The following is a 26,855-nucleotide window of genomic DNA, read 5'->3' on the forward strand; positions in this document are numbered from 1 at the left end:
GTCCCTATTTGAAATACATGTCCTCCAGCTTGAAAAAGCAGTTTTTAGCTTTAAGACCAAATATTAATGCAGTGTTTCAAATTGTCTTTATTCTCAATAATTCATTATAAAGTTCTACTCTATCAAGGGTAACTTCATTACTGTAGAAATAATCTTCACAAGCTTTAGGCACGACTTGGTGAAGCTTAGTCATAGGGATCCCCAATCTTCCTATAATCTTCTTAGCACTGGGTATCACAAAAGAAAAGAAAATAATCAGAGCAAAGAAAAACAAAACAGTCAAGTAGTCCCAGCACTAAGGTATCCAAATAGACTTGTTTACAAAACTGGGACTTTAACCATCAGATAGTCTGTGCTGTGTTGAAACAGAGAAGTCATGACAATGACAGACCATATTTGTTATCTTTAGGATGTGCTTAAAAGAGTTATTTATGCATATTTAAAGTTTTGTTTCCCCCCTTGGAAAATCAACATTGGTTGAAATCTGAGGAACACAGGCATGAGAAAAAAATCTCCAACCATTTGTTGTGATTTACGTCTTGTAAGGTACTCCAAGCAATTTGTATTTGGCTCACTTAAGTAATGTAAAAAGGCAGGAAAACAGTACTTTAGGCATTTAGAAGTATGGGTCAGTTTTTAAAGATAGATACACTCAATTCCACTTCAAATCTGCCTTGGACTGAGTCCATAACCTGACAACTCCCTAGTTTAAGAGGCCCCAAAAACTCAGCAACATTCTATTGAGGAAAAAGTATAAGAAAACCTATTGGATGCTCTAAGTGATGACTGGTATTCCCTGAAAGTCTGCTCAATACTTTTCAGTAAGACCTTTCAAGGTGCCTGTACAAGATTATGTTCATTATTTTCAGTACATTAAAGTGAAATCAAAGCTGTGGGGAAAAGCCTGTATGTTCTTGATACTTGGTATCAGACTGTAAAATAATTTGCCTCTTTGGATTGTTTTCTTTTTTTTCTTGGAAGGGGGGTTGAGCAGACAAAAAACCCAAAAATCCTAGAATTGGCAAAATGTTGACTTCATGTGAGACCCCACACTGCCCTGTGACACTGGTGTGTCAGGCAGGGCAGGTCAGGCCCCTGGAGCAAGCATCAGCTGCCTCCTGATGTGTCCAAACTCCTGCCCTCATATTGTGCTGCCAGGAGGGAATGGATGGTCTCAGGGAAGAGTGAAAAGCAGGCAAAAATCCTGAGCAATCTGGGCTGTCAGGAGATGGAGTAACATTGCAGCAATTGCCACTCTCTTCAGTAAAACATAATGATGTCAGGATTTCAAAAGCAGGAGGCCAGTTATGCCTTTTTAGAACAGAAATCTTCTGTTACTTTGAAACCATAATTTTTCAGTAAGGAAAACATCACTGTTTCTGAAGTTGTCTCAGACACTCAAGACATTTACAGACTAGGAAAAAATGTATTTTACAAATAGAAAAAAAGTTCTTGACAAAGATAGGGTCTTTTGCCCTTGCTTATCATATACTGTGATCCTGTTACAGCAGAATCTATTAAGAACCTAATAGCATTTTTAAAATATTTTTAAAAGAGTATCATGAGTTATTTCTTCTTGAGTCCCACATAATTTCCAGGTCCACTGGGGGAAAAAGTAATTATATTTGAGACACCCTTGAAAAATTTGTTTCAGGGATCTTATAGTGCTGAGTCCATATATGTTCCAAAAGGACTTATACAGCAGAAATACCATTCACCCTTGTGCAAAAAGCAAATTTGAAAAAGTGTGCATTATAGAAACTTCAAGAGCAGGTATTGTGCTCCTTTTCTACAATGCACAGGTCTCTCCTTACTCTCCACACAGATAGGTCATCTGTGTAACAAAACCATCTGCAAGTAAATTCACAGAGATGTAAGTACCTTAAATTAGGTTCTTGATTTTGAATCAGGGCAAAAGAAGGAACATGTAAAAAAAGGAGAATATACATTTTATAGAACCTTATTGTGCAGGTAAAAATAGTTACTTTCTACTTATATTCTGCTGTTTGAACTAAACATAGGCAAACAATCCTTCCTTGTGATTTGAGTTTTGGAAGAAGTTGTGTATAACCTGACCTTTCGCTCTGTGCAGGTACGAGTGCCAGTGATTTCAGTGGGATTAGCATTTAGTTACTGACATTTTCAAAATACTATGCTAACATCCTTTTATTAAATGGATATTAAACCCTCAGAATCTCTGTAAAGTAGCTCTGCCTTTGGGTATTACTAACTTGAAAAAAAATCCTATTCTTTTAATTTTGCTTCTTATGAATTTAGATTTTTATATGAAAGTGGAATACAATAGGGGAAGATTTCCTCTAAGTCTTGCTTCCTTGCCCCTGCTTTCTTTGAATTCAAGCAACATTGGGCCAAAAATGGAATCTTATTGAAAGATAAATTTTAGCTTCTATTTTGTATTTGTCTCCTGTGCCATTTAAAATGGAGTAAATTATTTCAGTAGTCTTTGATTGCACTATAAAAATAATCAGTTATCATTCTGAAAAAGGGATTAAGAAAAAGAAATGCAATTTGAAGAATTTGGTCCTTATACAGCAACTCATACAGTCCTCCTGGCACTTCCATCTGTCAAAAACTAATTGTCAGATGAAAAATGTCTAGTATAAAATTGGGAAAAAATGGGGAGCTCAAAGTGTTTATGCTCCACAACCATAACTTGAGAGAATTTTTTTTCTAAAGTCTGACTAGCAAAATTGTCAAGTCACATGAATTTTAACCCTGTTCCTCAAATGAATTATTCCAGGTCAGAGCACTGAAAGGAAGTTCAGACACACCATTAACAACCTCAGTTGTTTCATCTGCTATCAATCATGGTGCTTTCTTAATTATCAGTTAATAGAAAAAAATTTATAGCAGTAGAAATAACAATGACTCATGTCAGAGTTCAGAATCAGGTCCACTTGAATGGAAAAAAAACCCCAGCAATTTGTAAGAGTGAGGTTAGGTCAAGCAAGGCATCAGCATAATGTAATGTAGACTTGTAATAAAAAAAGTCAAAGACATTCTCAGTTTTCTTCTTCCCCACCTACCCCCCCCCCCCAAAAAAAAAAATTATATCGTTCTTGATGTAAATGGCAAATAGGAAGCCTTTATCCTGCCAGACCATTCCTGACCACAGGGTACAATGGGAAATGTTTTAATCTCAAAAGAAATAAACATTTTGCAATTTTTAGTGGATAGACAAGGTAGAGGATGTAATAAAAGAATGTATGATAGCAAATGGAAAAAACAGATCAACAGCAAATCATCCATGACACAAATGTAACCAGACTGAAAACCAGAAATCAACGGAATCCAGACTTCTAACAAAAGGTAAATACATAATAGCTGGGACACTAATGCCCAGATTGGGATACATTTACCTGTGTGGGACAGGATGCTTTTGCCTGGTTTTGGTTTCCTCCTGATCCCTCTGGAGCTGCTGCTTGTCCAGACTGGTAGGGAAGGACTGGCTGTCCCAACAGCCTGGGTGCTGCAGACGTCTGTCCAAGCATCACAAACACGGAACCCACCTGCTTACCTGTGGGCACAGATGTCAAACACCAAGGGGAAGGAGGAAAAATGTCCTAAATCATGAAAAGTAGCAGCATTTAGAACTCACTTCTCTGAGCTGTAACTCACAGAGATGGTGGTTGTGAGGAGGGAGTAACAAGCTGCTGCAGTAACACAACAAACTGCAATTTGCTGAGGGTGCTTCATCACCTGGGAGTTAAAACTACTGAGATCTTGCTTTTCATGGCCATGTACTTTGACTGAGTACCACCTTTTCTAACATGGCTCTTCACAGACTAGAAACAGTGAGAAGGGATACAAAGACTCCAAAAGCCTGAGCCAGCATCTCCTATGAGCCTTTAAGGATTTACTCATACCTCAGAGGCAGCTTGGATATGATGAGGGGATGCAAGCCTCAGTATAAATTTACATGTACAAGAGAGTCACACCTGTCATTCTGATATTAATAACAGCCATCTTTTTTTTTTTTATTTTTGAGATACTCAAGATATATGAAAAAAATGGTAGCCACAACTGTAACCTATCAAGTAATCACATTGGTCAAAGGTCAGTTGAGGTCTTAGGAAGCTTATAAAATGATCCTGTCCTTTTTCTCACACACAAATCAAAGGGGCAGAAGAATATGAATGTAAGGACACTCTGAAGATTATTCGCCAGAGTTGAGTGCCAGACAGAAGTGCCTGGGATCTAATCCAGCTCATCTGCAAATAACAGAACAGCATTTTCCTGCAGATATGTGAAAAAGTTAGTAAAATAATTGGTCTGTCTTGGTCACACTGGGGAAATGTCAAATAGATGGCTTCTTAAAATCAAAATGTGGAATGTAAGACCAGGCATCTCTCTTGGTCTGGACCATATCTTTTTTGCCCATGTAAAATTAGCCTTGCCTCAGATGGTTATTAGATTCCAGCTACTGTCTCACAACTATGCATTTTCTTGTTTCTGCAATTACAGGTTTCAGAGTTCTCCCCTGAACCATGAGGAGAAGAAATAGCAGAAGGTCAGACAAAAATGTCCAGCCTTCTCAGACAGCTATAATGGTAACCTGGCATGCCTGGTTTCCTAGCTGGAATTGTTGGTAAGATATTCCTTCAGCAAGCACAAAATCCCACATATTCCTTTGTCTCAAAGACTGTGATGATGAAATGCTGTCTCTTTCATTGCTGAGTTTGAGACATGTCTTCTTTAAAATACATGAGGTGAGAATTAGGTCATACATAGGGCTGACATGAGCAGCTGAGACATACAGCTGAGATCCAAGAATGAAAATGAAGTCTCTGACAGAATTCCCCTGCTTCTTGTATACATATCAAAATAAGTTTCTCCAAGAGCTATATTGATCCTTTTGAGCTTCATAGCCATATCCATACTTACAAAAATGCTGAAAGGCAGCATGACCTTGAAAACAAGACTACAGAACAGTAACTTAATAACCCTAAAGAGCATTATCTGAAAAACAGCCTATGATTTGTTGAGACTCAGTTTTTTACTGCCAACACCAGACCACACTATCAGATGGAACATTCTGGCAAAGTCTTATCTCATTACTCTGAATGCCTTTTCCATTTCATAATCCTACGTAAGATTAGCATATGGAACCCTATTAAAATAAACCTGAATATTTACTACCCACATGTCAGCCTATCCACATTTAATTAGACACTCAAAGTTCCTGAAAAAAAACCAACATGCCTGAAGTTAAAATTTGCAATTTTTAAACAGGGAAAACATGATAAGATTTTAGAAACAGGAATCTTGTATTCTCTGGTATACTATGGTTTATGGAGTTTAGGTGATGTACAGACAACTTAGTGAAGTAAATTACAATGCTGCTCACTTTAAGGTCCTTTTACACTGGTACATTTAGCTGGTGCCAAATCCAGCACACAATATCATACTGTAAATGTGAATTTAGGTAGGCTGGAGAGCATAACTGAATAGGTCACTGCACCATATGACAGTAGATGCTTTAAATATAGGGTGATACACTGGCATGTATAACGTGAAAAAACGAACAGCTTACCGAGCTGTGCCACCTTTGCTCGGAACAGACACCTACAGACCATCCAAACTTCATGGAAATGAAATAAGGACACACAAGAGTACTTGTTCATCTAAAGTCAGCAAAGGTTTTGTGTATGGAAGCCAAAATTCCTTTTTGGTTTTGGCTGGTAGTAGGAACGTAAGTTGATAAACTGACTGTCTTCTAAAACATTTTTGCGTGTTTGGCATTGAATGCATGCCTGTTTACTGAATAGTATAATGAGCATAAAAAATTACTGTGTTAGGGAGTTTTGTGAGATCTGTGCAACTCAAAGTATTTTCCTGATTGCTGGAGAGGGATTTGGTAACATGGTCTATGAACTGCCAGTGGTTTTAAGACTGGTATTCTACCAATTGGTAAAAACTGGCTTATTTCCCTCAATAGACTGTAGGTATAGAATTAATTTCATCCAAGATTAGGTAGCCTGCAATGTGTACTTCTGCAGAGGCATTGCCTTCTTTATATTCAGTGGACAGCAATATGATAGGGCAATTCATCTTGCATTTTGAACATTAGGATGTGAATGAAGTTTTTTTTCTCTTCACTGACCATAAAAGGAAGCACAGAATGATAAAGGAATCTGTAAATATAGAAAGAGGAAGGGGGACAACTCCTAATAGAGTTGGGCATTATGGTAAGAACTGATGCTTGTGAGCTAAAAACTCTAGATGGGGGTATGAAAAGCAAGAGTTGTACCTGATTTAGCTCAGGTAGGACAAAGACCTTCAAGAGACACTTTAAAGGCTTGACATTACAAGAGATGAACTGTCTCAAAACAGTGTAAATGGGTCAAACAGCTCACATGAGCTCACCATCCTCACCATCACTCACAAACACATCTGCTGGTGCACAAAACAGTAGAGCAGTTGATTGCCCATGGTGCTCAGTAATGCACTTTTTCCTTACAGCATAGGTTGAATCCTATACCAGTACAAAAGCTGCTGTGGTTAAGAAAATTTCAAATAATTTATGAAAATCCATACTGAATCTGATCTGCACTGATACATGGATTTCTTTGATCAACCTGAGATTTTCTTAATCAATGAGAAGATGCCTGTAATCCATATGATGTCCCAGGGACGTGTGAATTTAGAGAAGAGTGGTCATTGCCAATGTCAAACTTCCTCATCATAGTTCTCCAACCAATTGTTCTCCCAGATTTAGTTTTTCATAGTTGCAATGGACCCTGCTGGTCACATTTTGGATTGGCCCACTTCAGTGGGCTGCCAGTTTTCACAAAATAATGCAACAAGCTACTCTGAGGTTGGAGTGCATTATGGATGGGTTCTCTACATGTGATTGGGAACTCTCCTTTGACACTGGTTAATGATTCCCTACACAGGCTGGTGGTTCTGTACATCACCAGTGAAGCAAATTCTGCTTGCTGAGATGTGACAGCTGCTTGATTGTTTAAATCAAGACCAACTTTACAGTAACTTGACATTCAGAGGTACCCTCAATGCTCTCCTCGGTGAGCAAACAATGCAAATTAGATATTATTTACATTAACATAATGGGAAGACCCTATCCAGAGCAGCAATATGATCTAAAAAATTATACACACATTAGCGAAGTCATTCAGTAATGTCTTTGTTTTAATGAATTTTTTTAAACATTTGTATCATCAGACAAAACATTTAGGTAATGAGAAAATATTTATTTCCAACAGCATGGACTTTGAAAGTTAGTTGGAAGAAGGCATGTTCAATGCTATGATTTTTCCAATGCTGGGTCAGTTGAAATAGTGTGTTGTAGTGCATATATTAACCAGTTACCTTAAAGAAATGCGAAAAGACATAGTGAACTAGGAGGTGAGTACAAACATCCAAGGCAGTAAAAATGCAGAATACTGACACATGGCTGAAAAATGTACTTTTTGTAATGCTCATTTAGTATCACAAAAAACTAGCAACTCACTTTAAAACATTCTTTGTCAGCAACCATACCTCTGACCAAATGAAACTATTAAATTTAATACAGTCTTTCAGCTGGAAGAGATATTAAGGTCTAACACTTATATCAAATGCTTAGATTTTGTTAGCTTTGCTTGTTATTTAAGATAGTTTCAAGGTACTGCACCAGTATCACATAGTTAGTTTTTTTTCAAATTGACTTGTACAGAAACATGCAAATAGTAATGCATGAGGGTTTTATGGATTTGATTCTAATTGTCTGTATTACTGATAGAGCACACCAAGCTTTTTTTTGTTACATTTTATGCTGAACTGTTCCATTTCCATTACCAAATGCCATCACAGTTCTCATGGCTTACTGTGTAAAGATGGAAAGTTGAGAAAGTAAGAATGCCTTCACTTAGGACACATATTAATGAAAATAATTCTTTTATAGATAGATATATCTATCTACATAGTAATTAAGATTACATGGTATTTTATCAGCATGAAATGTAAAAAAACCATTCTTCAAACACCCCAGGCTAACAGGAAAACAGTCAACTGGCACAATACACTCTTCAACCAGTTTTGTATAAGGCTTCAGTTTTCCTGATGAATGGAACTAAATCTTATAGGTCTGTATACATTTTAGTCATTATAACTGTTTTATGTCACAATATATTCTTAATAAAATAAAAACTCTGGTGTTGTAATTAAAGATAGCTAGTTACCTTCTAGACAAATATGATCTTTTAAAGAGTACACTGTGTTTAAATATAAGAAGTAGAATTAAGGTGCTTCCATATTTCTGCTTTCATTCTTAAAAAGTACCACAGATAAACAATTGCAGTAATTGCTTGCGGATATGCTTTTCTTTGGCTTTTACCATATTTTTAACAGCATCTGATCCCCCACTGGCAAATTTCTATAATTACTTACTTGGTTTTGTAAAAATTGCATTATAAAACTGAATGGAACAAAATGTTGGATGCATTTCCTGTGTACAGCTACACTTTTTTCTCTTCCTTTCAGAATTTCCATTTGCATCAAGCAACGAATGCAAGCAACAATAAATTTAAAGCTAGATTTTTTTGCACATTGTAAACTGGGTAGGACCAGGAGTTACTGACAAAACCAGCTGGAAATGCAAGATAAGCAAATTCTCTGTATCCCAACACATTACCATCTAATCTGTTGTGTTTCCCCGACAAATACTAACACAATGAAGCTGGACAATGGTTCAACAGCAAGTGCATGTGATAGTTCTGGCAAGACTATTTTTGTTTTGATTAAGCACATATTTTATCCGGGAGGGTTTAGAAAAGCAGGGCCTTTTTCTTCAGGTCATTCCGCTTCCAAAGTGCCAGACGATCAAATTCCTCAATACTCATTTTGAAGACTTCCTGGAACTCTTCAGGGGACAAATGCCTCTTGAAAATGAAAATACAAAAGATATCATTAAGCTTGTCTGTGCACAGGAATATTTCTGCCCTAAGTTTTAAAACACACCACAAAATAATGCATTAGGGTTTGCATTTAAATTCCAAAATTGTTTCTGGAAAAGACTGCATTGAAACCAAATGAGCTCAGAGTAGCTGGGAAATGAAATTATTGATGGCAGTAGTGACTTTTAAAAAGATGTAATCTTTTCAATATAGTTCTAACTGAACAGAAGCTATGGTTTTTGGGAGAAAGTATGTTTATCCAGGGTGTCTGATGACAGGGCATACTGAGACAAATTGAAGTTATTCCAGGACTTTAAAGAGATTGATAACAATGCAATTTCAGAGTTGGATTTGTTTTGCCTTGATCTTTAATGAGAGCACTGGACACCACACTGGCCCACTAATAGCAACCTTGTAACTAAGGAGAGAGCATACTGCTAAATTCTGAAATCCAAAATGTGCTTATCCATGGGGAGAGACTCTAGTCAGAAGTTCAGGCTGGATAAAGTAGGGGATTTTTAAATGTCAAGAAATACGCTCCTATTTGATGTTTTCATGCTATAATATTAAAAAAAAAAAAAAAAGAGATGAGAAAAAGGGAAGAAATCCAACATAAAGAACTGGAAGGAGGTAGGATAACAATTCCCTAGCAATTATTAGCATCCACACTGAGAAGGTAGAAAAGGTAAATATGTGAATGAATTTAGAAGCAAAATTTCACTTTCCATTTACCAACAAAGACTTCATCTTTGTAATGTAATTTACTCAAGAAAACTAGAGAAATTGTTTGTAAGGAGTAATTATATATAATTACTTCGAATGGTTACCATGGGTTCTTGTTTCTTAAGAAAGGACAGACTTGGTTTTTTTAAACAGGACTTGTTTTTTTCCCTTGAGATTCCACATATTCAGAACAACAGTGACTAAGATCTTGGAACTGAGCCTTCACTTTTCATTTGACAAATGACAGCAACCCACCATAAGCCCTGCTCATAGCATGGAACAAACACACCATGCATATTTAGCAAAGGAGATAATTTTTCACATGGAAATGAGCAACATCTGACAAATGTATTCTAGAAACAATCTCTCACTGACAGAATTTAATTCTATTTGGCTCAGAAAGAAAAAATAACTTCTCTCTGCATTGGTTTTTTAGAATATTTTTCTGGTAATCCAGTGGACAAATGCAAGTAAGTTTAGCAACTTCCCACAGCAAGGAACATGTCTGTAGGCTGTAGGGATGAAAAAGAAGTCTGGATGTGAAATATTTTATTTTACTTCCTATGTTGTGGAGAAGACTTAAGACTCACTCAGGAGAAAGCAGTGGCAAACTGTAGTTCTTACTCAGAAAATGAGAAAGCCTATATAACCTTGCAGGTAAAGCTACCTTGCCAATCTTCCAAAACCATAGAAAATAACATAAAACTTTAAAAGGACTGTGTTTTCACCATTTTTCTTTTCCTGAGGTAATTTTTATATTATGAGAAACTGTTATGGTGTCTCATTAGATCTGTTCCAGTACTGAAGGTCAGTGGAAGAGAACTCAAGAAGCCCTAAATGACCCTTTTCCTCCAGAGTGCCAAACATTTGCTGCACCTTCCCCTCCTAATGAAGCTGCCACCCATCTCAGCACAAGCTGGGCAATTCCCCCTTCCCTCTCCAATGTTGTACTTTGCCATTTATCCTTTTGCTTTGCCCTCAGGCTCAGTGAGCTTCCCATCCACATGCATCTATCCAAGGCAGAATTAATCAGCTGGGCACTGTGCTCCTCTGCCTGTGCTCAGATGACACCACCTTCATTCTTTGCATCGTTTTCTATCTCTTATACCTCAGTTTTGTTTTATAACAGCACCATTTGTTCCTCCTTACAGAAGGTCTCATTTGGTGCTGCCTGGTCCAAAAGCAGGTGACAGCTTCCAGCCCAGAGACAAAGTGACTAAGATGGGAAAAGCAAAAACTCACTTATTTCCACATCCATTCAAGTAGACAGTTTCTTTGCTTTTAATTTTCTTCCCCATATACCCTCACCTCAAGGACTCACAAACTGACTTCCACATTAGCAGTTTCTTATTCCATCAAGGCTTTTTTTCACATGCAAAAATAATTCTGGTAGAAGGGAACATTTTCCCTTTGGTCTGAACTCTGAGAATGCCAGTATAACATATTTCCTGCTGCTGTCCCTGCATCTTAGAAGCTTTCACCATATCCTTCTTTAGCACCATGGACTTTAGATTTGGGACTGACCCTAGAAGCAGCGACGACTTAAGTTCTGTCTTCAAATTTGGAATAAAACCTTGGTCCCAGAAAGATGTCATCAAACTGGCAAAGCTTCAGATAAAAGCAACTAAAGTAATCATGGGCTGCAGTTTGATTTATTAGGAAACACTAAAAGGCCTGAGTATGTCTAAGCTCAGCCAAATGATGACTAAGGTAAAATATGGTAATATCTACAAATATTTGAAGGGTCTAAATACCAGGGGAATGCACCAGTGTCAGAAGTTTATGGTCACACTTTTCTATGTATATGTGATGCTACATTTTGCCTCCACTATTGTTGGGACTTTTCTAACAGCTTTTCTTAAAGCTTTAAAACCTAGAGCTCTTCCCAAACCTGAAGGCAGAAAAAATGCACCAGTAAGAAATCCTGGGCTGATTAATCTTTCTTCTCAGCTACTGGAATTTTAATTTGCCTTAACTGAAGCGTTACCTTTTTCTCATTAGTGAAACAAAAGAAGGGAAATTGAAAACTATGAGCAGGGAATATGAAATATATTCATCTTGAGCTATGAGAGAATATGGGTGAAGCTATACTTTACAAGGCCAAAAACATAATTTCCTTTTTATTTTTTCAGTAATAGATCAGCTTAAAATATCCAGCTATGTTAATAATGCATCACTGGGCTATTAAAGGAAGGAATGGCCAAACTTACTAGTAAAAGCAACACTCATTCCTTTTTTGTTTTTTTACTAGAGTTGGCCTTGTTTACATAGGAAGTCTGGGTGTTTTACAGTGTGCTAGAAAGGGATTCCTAATTCCCTTTGTGACAGTTTGGCCATATTCAGGCAGCTTAACTCAATCTCCTTCTCTGCTCTGCATCAACAGCAAGGCTGGGCACGTTGCAGACACTGAGGAGAGAAGAGAAGGTCCTGTTCTGCCCACACTCTCAACTCACTGCATGTCAGTGAGGTCATTTTGGAAGCTACATAATGATGTTAACATGGTGCTACCTGAAAACCTTGCTAAAAGATAAGGTAAGCAATTTAAAGATGATTCTTCACTATGATGACTGCTATAGTCAGAGAACTAGAATATCAGCTTTTGTGATATAGTTAAGTGTGATATTGCTACAATAAGAAAGGACTATGGCATCATGTTGTTTTGATAACATTGTATTAATCTGAGGCTTTTATTAGGATACACAGAACTAAGCAAGGGCTGAGCTAAACCTCTGCACTGCATTGCAACCACTAGAACAGAAAATCCTCATCCTCTGTGAAACACAAACATGAAAATGAGCAGTACAGACATGACCTCATTTTTCACTCTCTCAGAACAAAAGTAATTAATTGCACATTCAAATACTTGCTCCACAGTGTTATCTCAGAAAGAAGTGGTGCTTTTCACTATCAATTAATGAGGCTTGTCTCTATTTCTGTGGTCTGCTAAAAAGCCAGTAATAATTCTAAATAGAGTTATAATTTTTATTTAGTTCAATGAGATTTCTTTTCCCCAAGAATAATTTAGCTCTCAATGAAATTCAGAGATGCTCAAAACCAATACATAGTGTCATGGTTTCACTGCAGCTGGCAACCCACACAGCCATTCACTCACTCCCCCACTACTGGGATCAAGGAAAGAATTGGAAGACTGAAAGCTGGAAAACTCATGTGTTGAGATAAAGACAGTTTAATAGCGAAAGAAAAAGCCACACACACAAGCAAAGCAAAACAAGGAATTAATTCACTGCTTCCCACGGGCAGGCAGGTCCAAGAGAGCCATCTCAGCCATCTCCAAGAGAGCAGGGCCCATCACGCACAGCAGCTACTTAGGAAGACAAAAACTCCAAATGTTCCCCCTTCCCTCCACCCCCCACTTATACACTGAGCATGATGTCACATGGTCTGGAATATCCCATTTGTCACTTTGGGTCACCTGTCCTGGCTGTGTCTCCTCCCAGCCTCCCACTGACCTCCAACTCCCCTGCCAGAGAGGAGGGTGGAAAGCAGAAAAGGGTTTGGGCTCTGTGTAAGCTCTGCTCAGCAATAACAAAAAACATCTCTATGTTATCAACCCTGTGTTCAGCACAAATCCAAAACACAGCCCCATACTAGCCACTGTGAATAAAGTGACCCCAGCCAACACCAACACTTAGGAATGTGGCATTAGTATGAATAAGTCACAGGAAGATAAAATTGCAGTTCACCTGCAGCCATCCTGCAGTACCTGGTGACCAGGGGGGGCTTCACAGGCATCCCTATTCTGTGTCAGTAATTGGATGGGAGTCCTCATGTGCAAACCTGCTGATGTAGGAAGCTCAGAGGATATCCTACTTCATCATGAAATAAAAAAAAAATTGAGCCAATGAAAGAACTCAATGGATGGCAGCAGGTGAGGAGTTGAAGACCAGAAAAAACAAGGTCCTAAATCCTAGAGGAATTTAAAACGTCAGGTTTGTTTCTCTTTTGCTCTTTGTTTTGCTGTATCAATAGGAAATGACAGCTGAGCACCACACTGCCTTTGCTTCAATCTGTGGTGACTCTTTCAGCCAGTCTCTCTGAGGCACTTCTGTGCACTCTGTTCTACAGAGTGAAATTTTAAGTAGCTGTCTCCTCCAATTCGTTTTTATTCAAAATCCTTGCAACACTTCCAACTTCTGATTCACATAATCCAGAAATAAAAGCTACAGGATCTTCTCCAGAGATTTCAGTATGAGAAATACTCAAAATAAACAGGGATTTATTGAGAAAGGCTTATTCAAGTGAGCATTCATGTAAATAACCAAGCCTCAGCTCTTCAAGTTGGAGCACAAGCTTTTCCTATAGTAAGACTCAGGACTGTAGAAGTATTTCAACACTTAGAAGATAATAGCTTCTTCCCTTCTCCAGTTTTTGTCTTCTTCACTGCCCTTCCACTCCCTTCTCTCATGCTTCCCAAGGTTAGCCCAAATAAAACTTTCAGATGGCCAATCAAAATTTGCTGGAATTTTTTTTTCTATTGACTTTTGAATCCTCATTTTGCTTTCACAAGGTTTGCACTCTTCACCCCTCTTTCTGTTTCACTGCTGGGGCTCAGCAGGCTTTTCAGAGGTTTCTTCTAAGCCTGCTGCATGGCTAATTACAAAGCTGTAATTAGCCATGCCCCACATTCCCAAGGGAGTATTGAATGTTATGCTCATCTACAGCCTAATTAAGCTTCATGCTCAATAAATATTTGAAACTATTAAGTAATTATGTGATTGGGGAGGGAAAGTTAAGAAATGGCATGAATTGCACCTAATGAACTTTAAAAGGTATCAAAGGATCACTAGGGCAGCTCTGCTGATCAGAGGATAAGGCACCTGCAGTCACCCCAGGTAAGGGCAATTATTGGTAACAAATAGTGGAGCCCTTGTGCAGCCAAGCCTTGCAGGAGCTGCAGATCCCCCTCCAAGCAGCAACGTGGGTGCCCAGAGGGGTTCCCAGGGAAAGCAGTGAAATATGAGCCGTGAGGAAAGGAGTCTGAGACCCTTCCCCATGCCCATGTCACCCCAAGCACCTCTGCAAGGCTCCTGGATCTGGGGCTTTTTCTCATTCAGAATTTCAGGGTACCATGAAGTCTCCTAGAGAAGCTGCATTCCCCTCTACACTACCACTGCAGGGTGCTGCCATTCTAACCTCCTGGGAAGCATCACAAGGCACACAGAAAATCTTGTGTGGGAGCACTGGACAGCCAGGATTTTGCCCAGCTGAATCATCCATAAAGGTACAAAAATCTGGGACAATGTATTTTTCTCAGGTATATGAACATATTATCTAAATAGCATACACACAGAGTATCTCTGATGATAATCTATGCCACCATCCTGTCATTCAAATGAGCTTTTTCATTGACATAAGGCATTGCCTCCAGCTGATTGCTGCTAAAAAATTCTGTATAATTAAGAAAATAAATCATAAATTAAAAAAACCAACTTAGCATCCATAATAAATTATGAAATTATAAAGAAGACAATGAGTTTCAAAAATTTCATTTGTTTTAGGCAAAAAATACCTTATTCTTAAAGCAGATTTTGCAGCTTCCCTTAGTTTGGACTTAAGTGCACCTGTGATATAAATGTTCTATATCTAATCTCTGTTCACTCCTACAGTGTTTCCACTCACACAGAAATTACTTTTCACATCATATCCCATCAATTCTAATGTGTACTTTCATTTTATAACGGCTTCTTTTGTAAAAGGCTTTGAAATCTGATATAAACATGCATCACTGATCACAACACAAGCACATGCCTAGAATGAGAACCACCACCCATGTATTTTTCAAGTTTAACAGTGTGAAATAGTTCTGCTGAAGTCAGTGACCAACACTTTTCCACCCCAGGTTATGAGCTTTATTGTGAAGTCAGCCTGTAACCTCAAACCCAGCCCCAAACTGCAAACTGAAAAACACACAGCAGTCCAGTCTTGCTCTCATTTTCCCCATCTGAGCTCCAGAGGAGGTGGAACACACAATGCTACTTGCATGAATGACATCCAGGAGCTTGGGCTCTTAAAAATTCAGCCTCAGTTACTGGAAACAAGTCCTAAAATTGTTGAAGCCCAAATGGCTGGAACCCAGGGTTATTGTTGAATGAAAAGTAGTGGAAAAAATGTTATCCCTAAAGCAAATCCAGACAAGCAGTTCCAGGAGCATGTTTGATTTAAAGTGAGTGCTCTGTTCAAGTAAGACCACACCCATGTTTAAATCTCTCATTTCTGTTTATAGGAGAACAAGGTGGCAAATGAAAGTTTGCTACTTGACATTCCAGAGTTCTTTTTCCTTAGCAATTGTCTCAGTTAAACAAAGAAGGAACAGGCTCAAACAAAAAGTGTAATAATTTACCTTCTACTGCATTTGATAGGCATGAATGGATAATGCTTTCAAGCCTTGACATTCAAAAGGAACAGCTAAAAAAAAGCTAAGATACATTAAGATAAGGAAATCAAATGAAAACATGGTTTCCAAATGGTTTCCAACATGGTTTCCAAACATAACTATATTGGCTTTCAAAACTACCAGCCTGTGACCACAAAAGAAATCTTATACTCTGTGATAAAAGCTACTGCAGCAGGAAAAAAAAATAAATCCAAGCAGCTCGCATGAGCTACCAATATGAATGTGCAATGTGTGCACTGAACCACACTGTGTGACTGAAGAACAGGCAAACAATATCCAATCTAAGAGAAAAGTATCAAATGCATGCTTTTGGGGGCACAAACCTCAAAGTATAAAGGTATTCAAGTACTTAAAAGAGGTTGCAAAATATTTGAAAGTGTCTGTAAACTCAACTTCCTCTGAGAAGCATCAGGTAAGGAATGTGCAATGTGTACCATCCAAAGGGGATGTCTTAGTCCTGAAAACTCAGGACTTAAGTTGTCCAAAATGGGGAAGTTTGGTTCAGAACACATATATTTAACTGTTGCTTTAAAAATAAATAAAAAGGGATAAAAAGTTCAGAGATAGACCAAATTTGCTATATTTTTTCAAATGCTATTGCAGCAAACTGACCAAATAATCCTGTTGTGTAATTATACTATATCTTCACAGAATATACCAATCTAGGCAAATTAGAGACTTACAGAGGTCTTCAAAGCAAGGTCAACTTTAAGGACCATGAAGACTATAAAGACAAAACAGACCATGTTCCTCAAGGTCTTTTCCAGCTAAGTTCTGTATGCCTGCAGGGATAAAGGTTCCACAGCTTCTGGGGCAACCTGTTCACTGCATTACTCTTCCAGTGAGGAACATTCCCCTTAAATCTAATTGTAATTTCCTTTCCTGCAGCTTATGACTGTTGCCTCTTGGCTTTCCAGTGCCACCCTCCAGGGTGGGTATGACCTGCCCTATAATTCCTTCAACTACAAAGGTGAGCTGCTGGTTCATCTTCAGCTTGTTCTCCATCAGCATAATCAGGTGCTTTTCCTCAGAGCTGCTTCCCCATCTTGTCCTGATGAATTGTGCTACTTGGTCACAAGTGCAAGGATGTGCATTTATCGTCACTGAATTCCATGAAGTGTCTGTCAATCACTCCTGCAGCCTGGCCAGCTCCCTCTGAACAGAGGCTCTGCTCACCTGAGCATCAGCTGCAGTCCCTCAAGTTCATGTTATCTGCAGACATGGGGAGGGTGCAATTCCTCTTCTCCACCCAGGATGGATAATCCACCTGTGTTACTGCTTGGTTGTTCACATAACTTGCACTGTTGTGTGAATGAACTTGTTCTTCACCCTTTCCTGTTAGAATAGCTCATGGGAATGCTGCTCTGCTCATCTAACATTACAATAAACAGCACTGTGGTAGAGAGAAACTCCTAAAAAACATTCCTTGGCCAAATCCTTATCTACTGTAAACTCCTTGCATTTCTAATCAGCTTATACAAAAGTGAGATCCAGGCTATTTATTCAAAAACCAAAGTGCCAGAAAGGTATTTAAAAATCAGCTGGCTACTCATTATAACCAGTTCTTGGTGCTGCATGTATTACTTCACTGTTGGCAAAAACATCTCCTTGGAAGAGCACAAGGAGCTGGGTACTTCTGTCTCACTGCTGAGTTAAGACAAGCAAACAAAAACATGCTGAGTGTTTCTATGCTTAGTTATACGTACTTTTGAGGAAAGAATGACTATTATTTGAATGCATTTATTACCAGTTGAGCCATCCTAATCTCTAGATACCTCTTGGGCTTAGAAAAATATGCATTTTTACAGGAAAATATTTTTTATAATCCTTAAAATAAATTTCTTGCACAACAGTGTAATCTAAAAAATACTCACAATGGGAGTGAAGTTAGGAAAACACTACCACCCATTAAATCCCCACCCTCCTGTTGTCCTGGAGCATTAGACAAGGTTTTGTTGTAGCCTCCCTTAATTTGACCCCAGGAGCTAATATCATTGACTTGAGTTCACTTCTCCTGGTAGGAACACTCAGTGTAGGAGACTTTGCTTGGAAGAGTGACTCATAGACAAACAATAATGCTCCTTCCATGACACCTATGATGGATCATTCAAAGTTCACAACTAACTGTTTCACAAAGAGGAGGCTGCTTCAAGACAAATTGTGAGATGGCTCTTAAATAAATCTACCTCATGCAAACTTAGTTGACCTTATTGCTCCAAACTGGACCAAGAAGCCAGAAACATCATGAGTGAGAGAGATATTTTGTTGATACCAGACACAGTAAGTCTGTTTTCAGGCTTGACAGCTGACGTGAAGCACAGAAGCTCCGGGTCTCCTTTCACAGACACCACCTGTACCCTTGGCCACAGCCATCACGCCCAGGAACTTGCTCTGCTTTGCAGCAGCAACAGCAAGGTGAGGCTTCAGCCCACACAAATAATCAGAATAAAACTGGTGTATTAGAACATGGATTTTTTTTCTTAGGAGATTTTCCTAGATATATCACTCTACAGCTTGGATAATACATGGACCTAGCACTGCTACCATTTCTGTAGGTGAAATCGGCCCTTTCACAAGTGACATAGCATGTGCAGGATGAAAAACAGAACAACAGCTGGAAACCAATTCAGATTTGAAACAGCACTTGCCTCTTAGAGACCCCAAGCATTGAATCATACCATCTAGGAAGTGTGAAATGGACCTCAAGAAAGGTTGAAATATAACCTTAGTACATGCTTTCAGTATTCCCAGTGCTGTCCTCAAAAACTTGGAGATACCAAGGTATCAAGGCATGTGAAGTGAGTCCTCCACTAACAGACAGCAGTCTGAATCCACATTTCTAAGCCTGGTCTGCTTCTGTGCAAACCTAAAAACCCACATAGTCCTGGGCTCCCTGATTCCTGGGTCCTGCCCAAGCCTGAAATCTGCTGAGTGCACAAGTCAATCATTAAGTTACTATATTCTACTTTGGCCACAAAAGGGAAATAATGATAAGCTGCTTTTCTATGCAAAGCTACTTATTTCCAGGAATTCTGTAATACAAAAGAAAGGTTCAGGAATGAGGGGAAGAGGCTGACAGGGAAGGCAATGGTTTGTGCCTGTCACTCAACTCTACACATGGTTTGAATGTGTAGATGAGCAACTGCCTCTGCTTTCACAGTAGTTACAGTGCTATTCAAACTCTGCTAATTTAATTGTTTAACAAACTACCAATCTCTATTAAATGTAAGACAGTCTACAAAGGAGTCCTTCCTGCAGACACATGTGTTTAGCATAGTGCAGCAATCAGCAGGATTGGCCTGGTCCCCTCACTGCTTTTCTGGTGCAGGTTTGAAGCAGATCTTGTTTATTGTTCTTTTTTGCAAACCTCTGTGAGATCTTTGAAGTGGTTGGGCTCCTTGAGCCAACAGGCCCTGTGCTGCACCTGGTGTGAGGCAGACTGAACAGCTCCAAAGTTAAACAAACAGCAATCCCAGCTGAGGATGGTGTATGAGTTACAGATAATGGCAGCCAGGGCAGGCATGGTCCATCCAAAGCAAACTCTGTGTTGTCTTAACAAAGCAATTTAGAGGTGCATTTGCTATTCAGACTGGTCTGCTGTGTTTAAACAGAGACTCTGGTCTTTAACACACACATACACACGTGTGTGTAAATATGTACATATGAAAGAATCCTTTACAGGATGTGTCCAGAGGAGCATCCCTGCAACTCCCTGCTCCTTTTTCCAGATTCATCATGCTTTTTAATATTGCTATCATGCCTTGCTATAAACCACACTTAAAAAAGCTCATAACTGAGGCTTTTGTTTCCTTACAATCAAATCAACACTGATTGACTCAAGGAAATCAAGTGACAAGCACATTCAAGTATTCAAGAGCATAATACCAATTTCAAAACATAGTATATGTATGCAAGTCTGGTAAATGATTGTTTTTAAAAACTGATTTTAATCAGAGGAACTTTCTGCTCCTTCAAAGTTTTTCTTCTTTTCTTGTTTGAAAAGTAATTTTTTCCTTCTTCTTTTCTTGTCATATTACCAAGTTCAAAATACAGTAAATTTATTAAAATATAAATATTTCTAAAAGTCCAGTACTGTTATCACATCTTTTTTGTTGAGCTATCTCTTCTTCTTAATAGTAGTTCACAGAAAAATAGGTTACTTAAGGTGAGTTTTTACTCAGTCCTGTCATTGATCAGTCAAAAAAATCAACTTTGGGAATTTTGCCTGAACATCAATTTCAGAATTTGATCTTTGGATACTCAGCTTTCTGTTATGATAAATTATATCTACATTTCTCCATCTTAAGCGAGATGTGGATGGTAGAGCAAAGCTGTAGTAGAGTGACCACAGATCACACAGCCAAAGGAGAGGCTGAATGAGACAACAGACTAAACAGAGGTCCATGTATTTTCAGGATGAATTGAGCCTTTTTGTAATATTTAGGTTATTCTATGAGGATGTTTTTTATATGAATTCAAACCAAAACAAACTCCACATTTTCCCACTCCCCACCTGAACTTCCAATACCCTGTAAAATCATCCAAAACTGATGGGTTTTATCAGTATCTCTGTAAAACCATTTGGTCAGACATTTTCCAGGTTTTAGGTAATTTTTTAGTTAAATTGCCTACATACTGCCTTTTTTGAGAGAAAAAAAATACAATACATAATGTCATTGTTCTCACTTATTCTTCTCTCTTCTTTGTTGCTATTACTGAGGCACAGGGGTATGCAGGATAGTAAGAAAACAGAAGAAGTACTTGCAAAACTGTTGAGCAAACATTCCTACCTCCAGCCTGGTCCTGTCCACATCCTTGGGCAATTTCACACGAACTCGGTTTGTTACAATAAGAGTTTCATAGGGATAAATCTGTTAAAAAGACAAGAACATATGAACTCCAGCTGAATCCAATTCTGTTGCATGGAAATGGTGGTATGAGGAACTTACTAAAAAATGGTACATACTTGCATCCTGATTTGACAAATATTTCACTGGGACAAAAATTAACAAAATGAAATAAAAGAAAGGAACCCATGTAACCTTGCTAGGAAGTGCTGAATCTGATTGTTCTTCCAGTGCTGGAAAAGCCCTTCTTACCTTGTATTCTGCAAAAGAATGAGAACAGGTTCAGAGTTTAGAATTTATAGCTGTTTTTTCGTGTAACCACAATGAACATTTAGGTACATCACAAATGTGCTATGCTACTACATTTCTCCCTTCTCAGTAGCTGTTGGATAACTGCATGCATAGTGAGAACTTGACCCCCATGCCCTAAAAGCCTATAACACTGTCTATTACCAAAGTAATTGTCCTGGAAATCAAAGGCTTATTACAGAAAATCCATCTCCCAATGCCATTGGGTTACACGGTGAGTATGTCTGGCAAAATTGGGGATCTCTTTTTACAGAAGGCTTATGTGCAGAGTTAAGTCAGTCTGTCATCCAAAACTCCTGCCCTTATTGTTCTTTACTGAAAATAGTTAAAATATATGGATTATTAAAGGCATGTCAGTTTGGAAACACAGATGAAAACCACTGAGATAATACGATATTACAAGATGCTGACACCCTGCACTTGGGCTGACTGTGCTGGGAATAACAATAGGGAAGAAAAGATGATTTGAGGATGTGGTAACAATGACTCCTGCATCTACACTAGCACAAGGGAATTGTAGTTAGGTCAGTGTATGACTACATATGATATAACCACACAGTGTTATCTATTCACAATGGTGATTAAACACAACCAGGAGAGCCAAAATGTTTTCACAGACCTCTTTATGGTCTGAAATAAAATCAGAGATTGAGTCTACTTTTCAAAACCTTTACTTTAACCTATTCAAACATTGAGACAAAGATTTTTATTAACACAGAGTCATGAAGTGAAGCATTAGAATAAGATTTTTATAATGAGTTAAAGTGTCTTGGAAATAATATTTTTCAGCTCCTTTGAAAATTCCAACCCAACTTCCATATTACTTAAAACTGTAAAAAAAAGAAAATACTGCAAATAAATTCTGCATTTTGAACTCTGCACTTTTTAACCACACTGTAGCACAACCAAGAAGCACAATGGACTTTTTCCAAGTAGACTTGAAGGAAAGATTATCTTAAATTTCCTCCTGTCTTTGATATGAGACTAACACCACAAAGCTGTTGCCACATATCAAGGATCCTGCTGTTGACTCAGCCTGGTTGCACCACCCTATGATGCAAGACTCAAGCCTTTAGGTTGGGGTAAGTAAAAAATAATATTCTCTGTGATAAACATGACACTGAGCTGTGCCTCTGGCTAGTCATTATTATGTGAACTACAGGAAGAGCTCAGAATAGTAACCTTTATGGCAATATGTTAATTAAAATCCTCAAAGGGTGAAAACACAAGGAGAAATGATATTGCAAAAAAAATGTACCTTTCATCCCCCAGCTTGCATCCTGGTCCGTTTCATATTGGCCCATAGTTTCAGGCTGACAGAGAAAGAAAGAAGCAATGTAACAGCAAAATACACAAAAATCACACTCTGAATATTGTTGAGAGAAAAAAAGAAACACACAGAACCCAAATACAGATCCTTGTGTGAGAGAAAGAGAAATAAGTCTCAATCAAATTTGACCTAATTGCTCAAGTAAGCAAGGTAACACTGAAACTGTCACATGCTGATGTGTTACTGCCATCATCACAAATCTCTTCTGCTGCACTGCAACTTTTCTCCTTCTGCCTTCTGCTTCACACTGCTGATGCCACTGACCAGGGAGAACTCTACATGTACCATATTTGTGCTTTGTTTGAACCACTGTCTTCTTCCTTTGCTGACAAATGCTATGACAAAAAACAGTAGAGGAAATCAGAAAAGCACTATTATATGATTTTTTTTTCCCAAATCTCATTTTTGCCTGCTAGGGTATCAATGGTGTGCACAGCTATGCCCACAATAACCCGCAAGGCTCCTTGCTTGCTTTTGGGGTTTTATTTACGCAGCACTAGCATGGCTGATTAAAAATAACAAACCACAAAAGCTGGTATGAATGAACCTACAATCCAAACAGAGGACATCCATTCTGAGAGGAATTCTGGCCTCAAGGATTTGACCATGAGCAACCTTTTCAACTCTCATACAGGTTTGGGACTCTTTCTAAGGGACAGACGCTGCCATCTGCTGCTTTCCCAGCACACTGCAAGGCACCCTGAGCGCTCCGGGCTCGGGAAGCCTTGGGATGGCTTTGGTGCCTCACCAGCGCAGCCAGCGCCTTGCTCACTTCGGGTTACTGGCAACACCTATTCTGAACGGTCAGAAAAACCTCTTGACTCACAGGTGGGATTCGTTTTTATGGACCCTTTTAAATTTCTAAATGTTATTTGACAAAATTTCAGTGTCATTCCTTTCTTCAGAGAAGAATTCAAGAAACCAGGTATTGAAGCAACACAGACATAGTTAGTCCTGTAATATTAACTCAAAGGGATGGACATTTCAGCAGCTACTGAAAAATCCATTTAGCCACTCCTTGATAATTTCTTTCTTATAGCTCCTTCCAAATGACTCTCACTTTGACTCTTGTCACTGGGGAAGTTCAATCCTCCTCATATGATTTTGCAGGTTTCATATCTTCCTTTGGAGTAAGAAGGGAATTTGATCGAGGTCCTCTCCATGCAATTTGGACACAAATCAATTCTTGAAAAGGTAGATGCACAGGCATCTATGTATTGCTCACTACTATAAACCATAGTGGTTTTTCACCTAATAGTATAAGCCCTGAACTGAGAATCCATAATGCTAGATGCCAGACAGGCCACATTGTCAAAGCTTACTTTTTAATAAAGATTAATAAAAGTTGCAAAGAAGGATTAAAAAATAATTTGGAGTCCGTTCTGATCATAATTTGGTTAGACAACTTTCTTTCTAGATTGCTCCTTGTCATTCAATCTTCATTGATCCCTCCCTGCCTTAAAATTACAATGGCTGTGTGTGAATACACACACCCCACAGACACACACATTTACACTAGAAAAAACAGAACAGATATTTCAAGGAATGCAATGGATGTGGGGTGTTCCACCTTTGCTCTAAGATCATTACTTGCCTAATTATAGGCCTGTCTCTATAATTAATTCAAGCTATCCTATGACTAGTATGTGCAGCCTGTGCAGATTTTAGATCTTTGTTTGTTTTGGGAGGAGAATCAAGATTCCCAGTGCTCATGATGCACACAATTAAAAGGAGAAGCCTCAGTCAGTCTCACTCTTGCAGAAAGACAAACTGCAACCCACTTAGGGAATGAATCTGTCAGACAGGGCTGGCAGCCAAAACACCTTTGAAGTGTTATTACTGTGTAGATTTTTAACTAGTTACTGAGCTGTCTGCTTATGAGACCTTATTCCCTGGAGAATGGATTTAGATGTGTACCTACCTGATGTAAGCCATTCTTTCCATAGCCAGGTAGAGAAGCAGACTTAGAATATGGAAATCCTGTAAAAGACATAATATACAGCTAAATCTTCCACAGCCTACTAAAACAGGGAATCCGAGAAAACATCCAGAAACAGCAATTACAAGATCAATGCAAATATTCTATCAATGAGATGAGATATAACTGACCTATGCTCATCTTTTCTCCATATTTCATGCACATGAACATGTGTAGCAATATCTAGAAAGAGCAGCATGCCAGGGGCACAATGTGGAGGGAGTTGTGGGGTGAAATCTCTGCCTTCCAGATTGGTGTTAAATCAGAACTTGAAATTGGGAATAAAGGGACTTAGATCATCACTTCTGAATGTGCTATATGAGTTCTGGGTTATGGTTTTGTTTCTTAAAAAAAGATGGGTTGATACCCTACCACTTGAAAAAATAAAAACTTTTTTCTTTTCCCTGTAAAACATCTCTTGGAAAAATGCAGAAATGAAGATACAGCAGTGGATAAAGTAAATCAGACAGAGTATATACACCCAAATGAAAGAAAGTTTTAAGATGGAGAAAACTGGCAAAGTAGTGTTACCATGAATAAATGATGTGATACAGTGATGAAACTGAGTGTGGTCATTATGAGACAACTGAAATGCCTTAATTTTAGTATTATGACTCTAATAAGAAAGTTTAAAAGTTAAACAATAGAAGAACAAACACACGTGTAATAAACATTCCTGACTCCAGTATAGGACATTATGTAAAACTGGTGCAAAGAGTTACAGCAGTCAGATGGCTCAAAGAACTGAATATACAATACTTCTTTCTGTCAAAATTGTTAGCAGTCTCTGTCCAAAGAGGAATGCAGGAAGGGAATCCAGACCCCACTGGATTAATAAATACCCTAATGAGATTATTAGGAATAAGCATGCAGAAAGAAAAAGCAAAAGATGGATCAGCATAGAGCTCAAAATGTGCTGAGATAAACTGAAAACTGCCAGAAGTCAAGCTGAGCTAAACACTGAAAATGATATTAAAACAAATAGCAAAAGTTTCTCCAGCTATCCAAATAAAAAGAGAACAAGGTAAGAAGAAATGGGATCAGTGGGAGTTGCACTGTGTCAGTGCTCAGAACCCAGCAAAGGTGAAAGACAGCCCAGGTAGGGCTTGAGCACTGAAGGAGTATTTCATCCAGGGAACACAAAGGGCAGCAATGAGCAAGGACGAAAAGCTAAAGGAGTAAGGGTAGGCCAGTGAATCACTGTCATGATGGGAAAAAAAATTCAAAGCACTGAATGTACTTAAACAGGGAGCAACAGGCTCACATTGCATTGCAAACCAAATGCCTCCTACCATTAGAGAAGGGCAACTACAGTTCTTATACTTGAGAGAGGAAAAAACAACAAAACAAAAACCTTATAATTGCCTGTTATGTGAACGGTAGCGCCAGCAGAGAGCAAAGAGTAAAATAATACCTGTGCAACAGAATGCCTGTATCTGCAACAAAGCTGCCATCTCTGCTCCTGCCTGGAAAAAGCTGCTATGTTGGACATCAGTGTGCAGATCAATCTTTTGGCTACAGAGAAGATGGGCGAGTGAGGTTTGTTCTGTCGCTAAATAACCCTCGGTCACCGAGGAGCATTGCCCCAAGGTAAAGAGGAGTTGGCAGCAGAGCCACGTGGGCGCGGAGCTGGCCTGGAGCTGTCAAGCTGAGCCGAAGCTGCCCAGGAACTGGCCTGGAGCTGCCTCGGAGCTGCCGGGCTGAGCCGGAGCTGCCCAGGAGCTGGCCCGAAGCTGCCCCGGGGCCGGCCTGGAGCTGGCGGGCGGAGCCGGAGCTGCCCCGGGGCCGGCCTGGAGCTGGCGGGCGGAGCCGGAGCTGCCCCGGGGCCGGCCTGGAGCTGGCGGGCGGAGCCGGAGCTGCCCCGGAGCCGGCCTGGAGCTGGCGGGCGGAGCCGGAGCTGCCCCGGGGCCGGCCTGGAGCTGGCGGGCGGAGCCGGAGCTGCCCCGGAGCCGGCCTGGAGCTGGCGGGCGGAGCCGGAGCTGCCCCGGAGCCGGCCTGGAGCTGGCGGGCGGAGCCGCAGCCGCAGCGCCGGCGACACCGCGCGGCCGCCCGGAGCAGCGGAGCGCAGAGCGGAGCCCGAACGGCCCAAGCACAGCACTGAGAGCCGCTGATCCGGCTCCGCTCCTCTGTGGTTGGACACTGTTTGAACAGGTACCCGCTGCAGGGGTACGGCTCCTGCTTCGTCCAGGCTGAGGCTGCCTCTCAGCACATCATGGACACATCAACAGCAAGGGTTACACGCCTTCCTAGATGATGGCTGCTTCCTAAATACTCAACACTTAAAATCATGAATTATGGTAAATGATAAGCTATTACACATCTGCATATACAGAAACAA

General features: G+C 39.4%; 1 protein-coding gene across 9 annotated transcripts in view; it reads right to left on the minus strand.

Annotated features, from left to right (window-relative positions):
- Nucleotides 1–7,152: 7,152 nt before the first annotated feature.
- ABLIM2 (actin binding LIM protein family member 2) overlaps nt 7,153–26,855 on the minus strand; it is a 130,482-nt gene continuing 110,779 nt past the window's right edge. For all 9 annotated transcript variants that reach the window (XM_059469946.1, XM_059469944.1, XM_059469940.1 and 6 more), the window contains 5 exons: nt 24,461–24,519; nt 22,468–22,522; nt 21,096–21,160; nt 20,844–20,924; nt 7,153–8,900 (listed from right to left, as the gene is read on the minus strand). In XM_059469946.1, coding sequence (XP_059325929.1) covers nt 8,787–8,900; nt 20,844–20,924; nt 21,096–21,160; nt 22,468–22,522; nt 24,461–24,519 — 374 coding nt within the window. In that variant the 3' untranslated portion in view covers nt 7,153–8,786. The remainder of the gene's footprint in view (nt 8,901–20,843; nt 20,925–21,095; nt 21,161–22,467; nt 22,523–24,460; nt 24,520–26,855) is intronic.

Source organism: Ammospiza nelsoni, chromosome 4, assembly GCF_027579445.1.
Source record: "Ammospiza nelsoni isolate bAmmNel1 chromosome 4, bAmmNel1.pri, whole genome shotgun sequence".
Classification (NCBI taxonomy): domain Eukaryota; kingdom Metazoa; phylum Chordata; class Aves; order Passeriformes; family Passerellidae; genus Ammospiza; species Ammospiza nelsoni.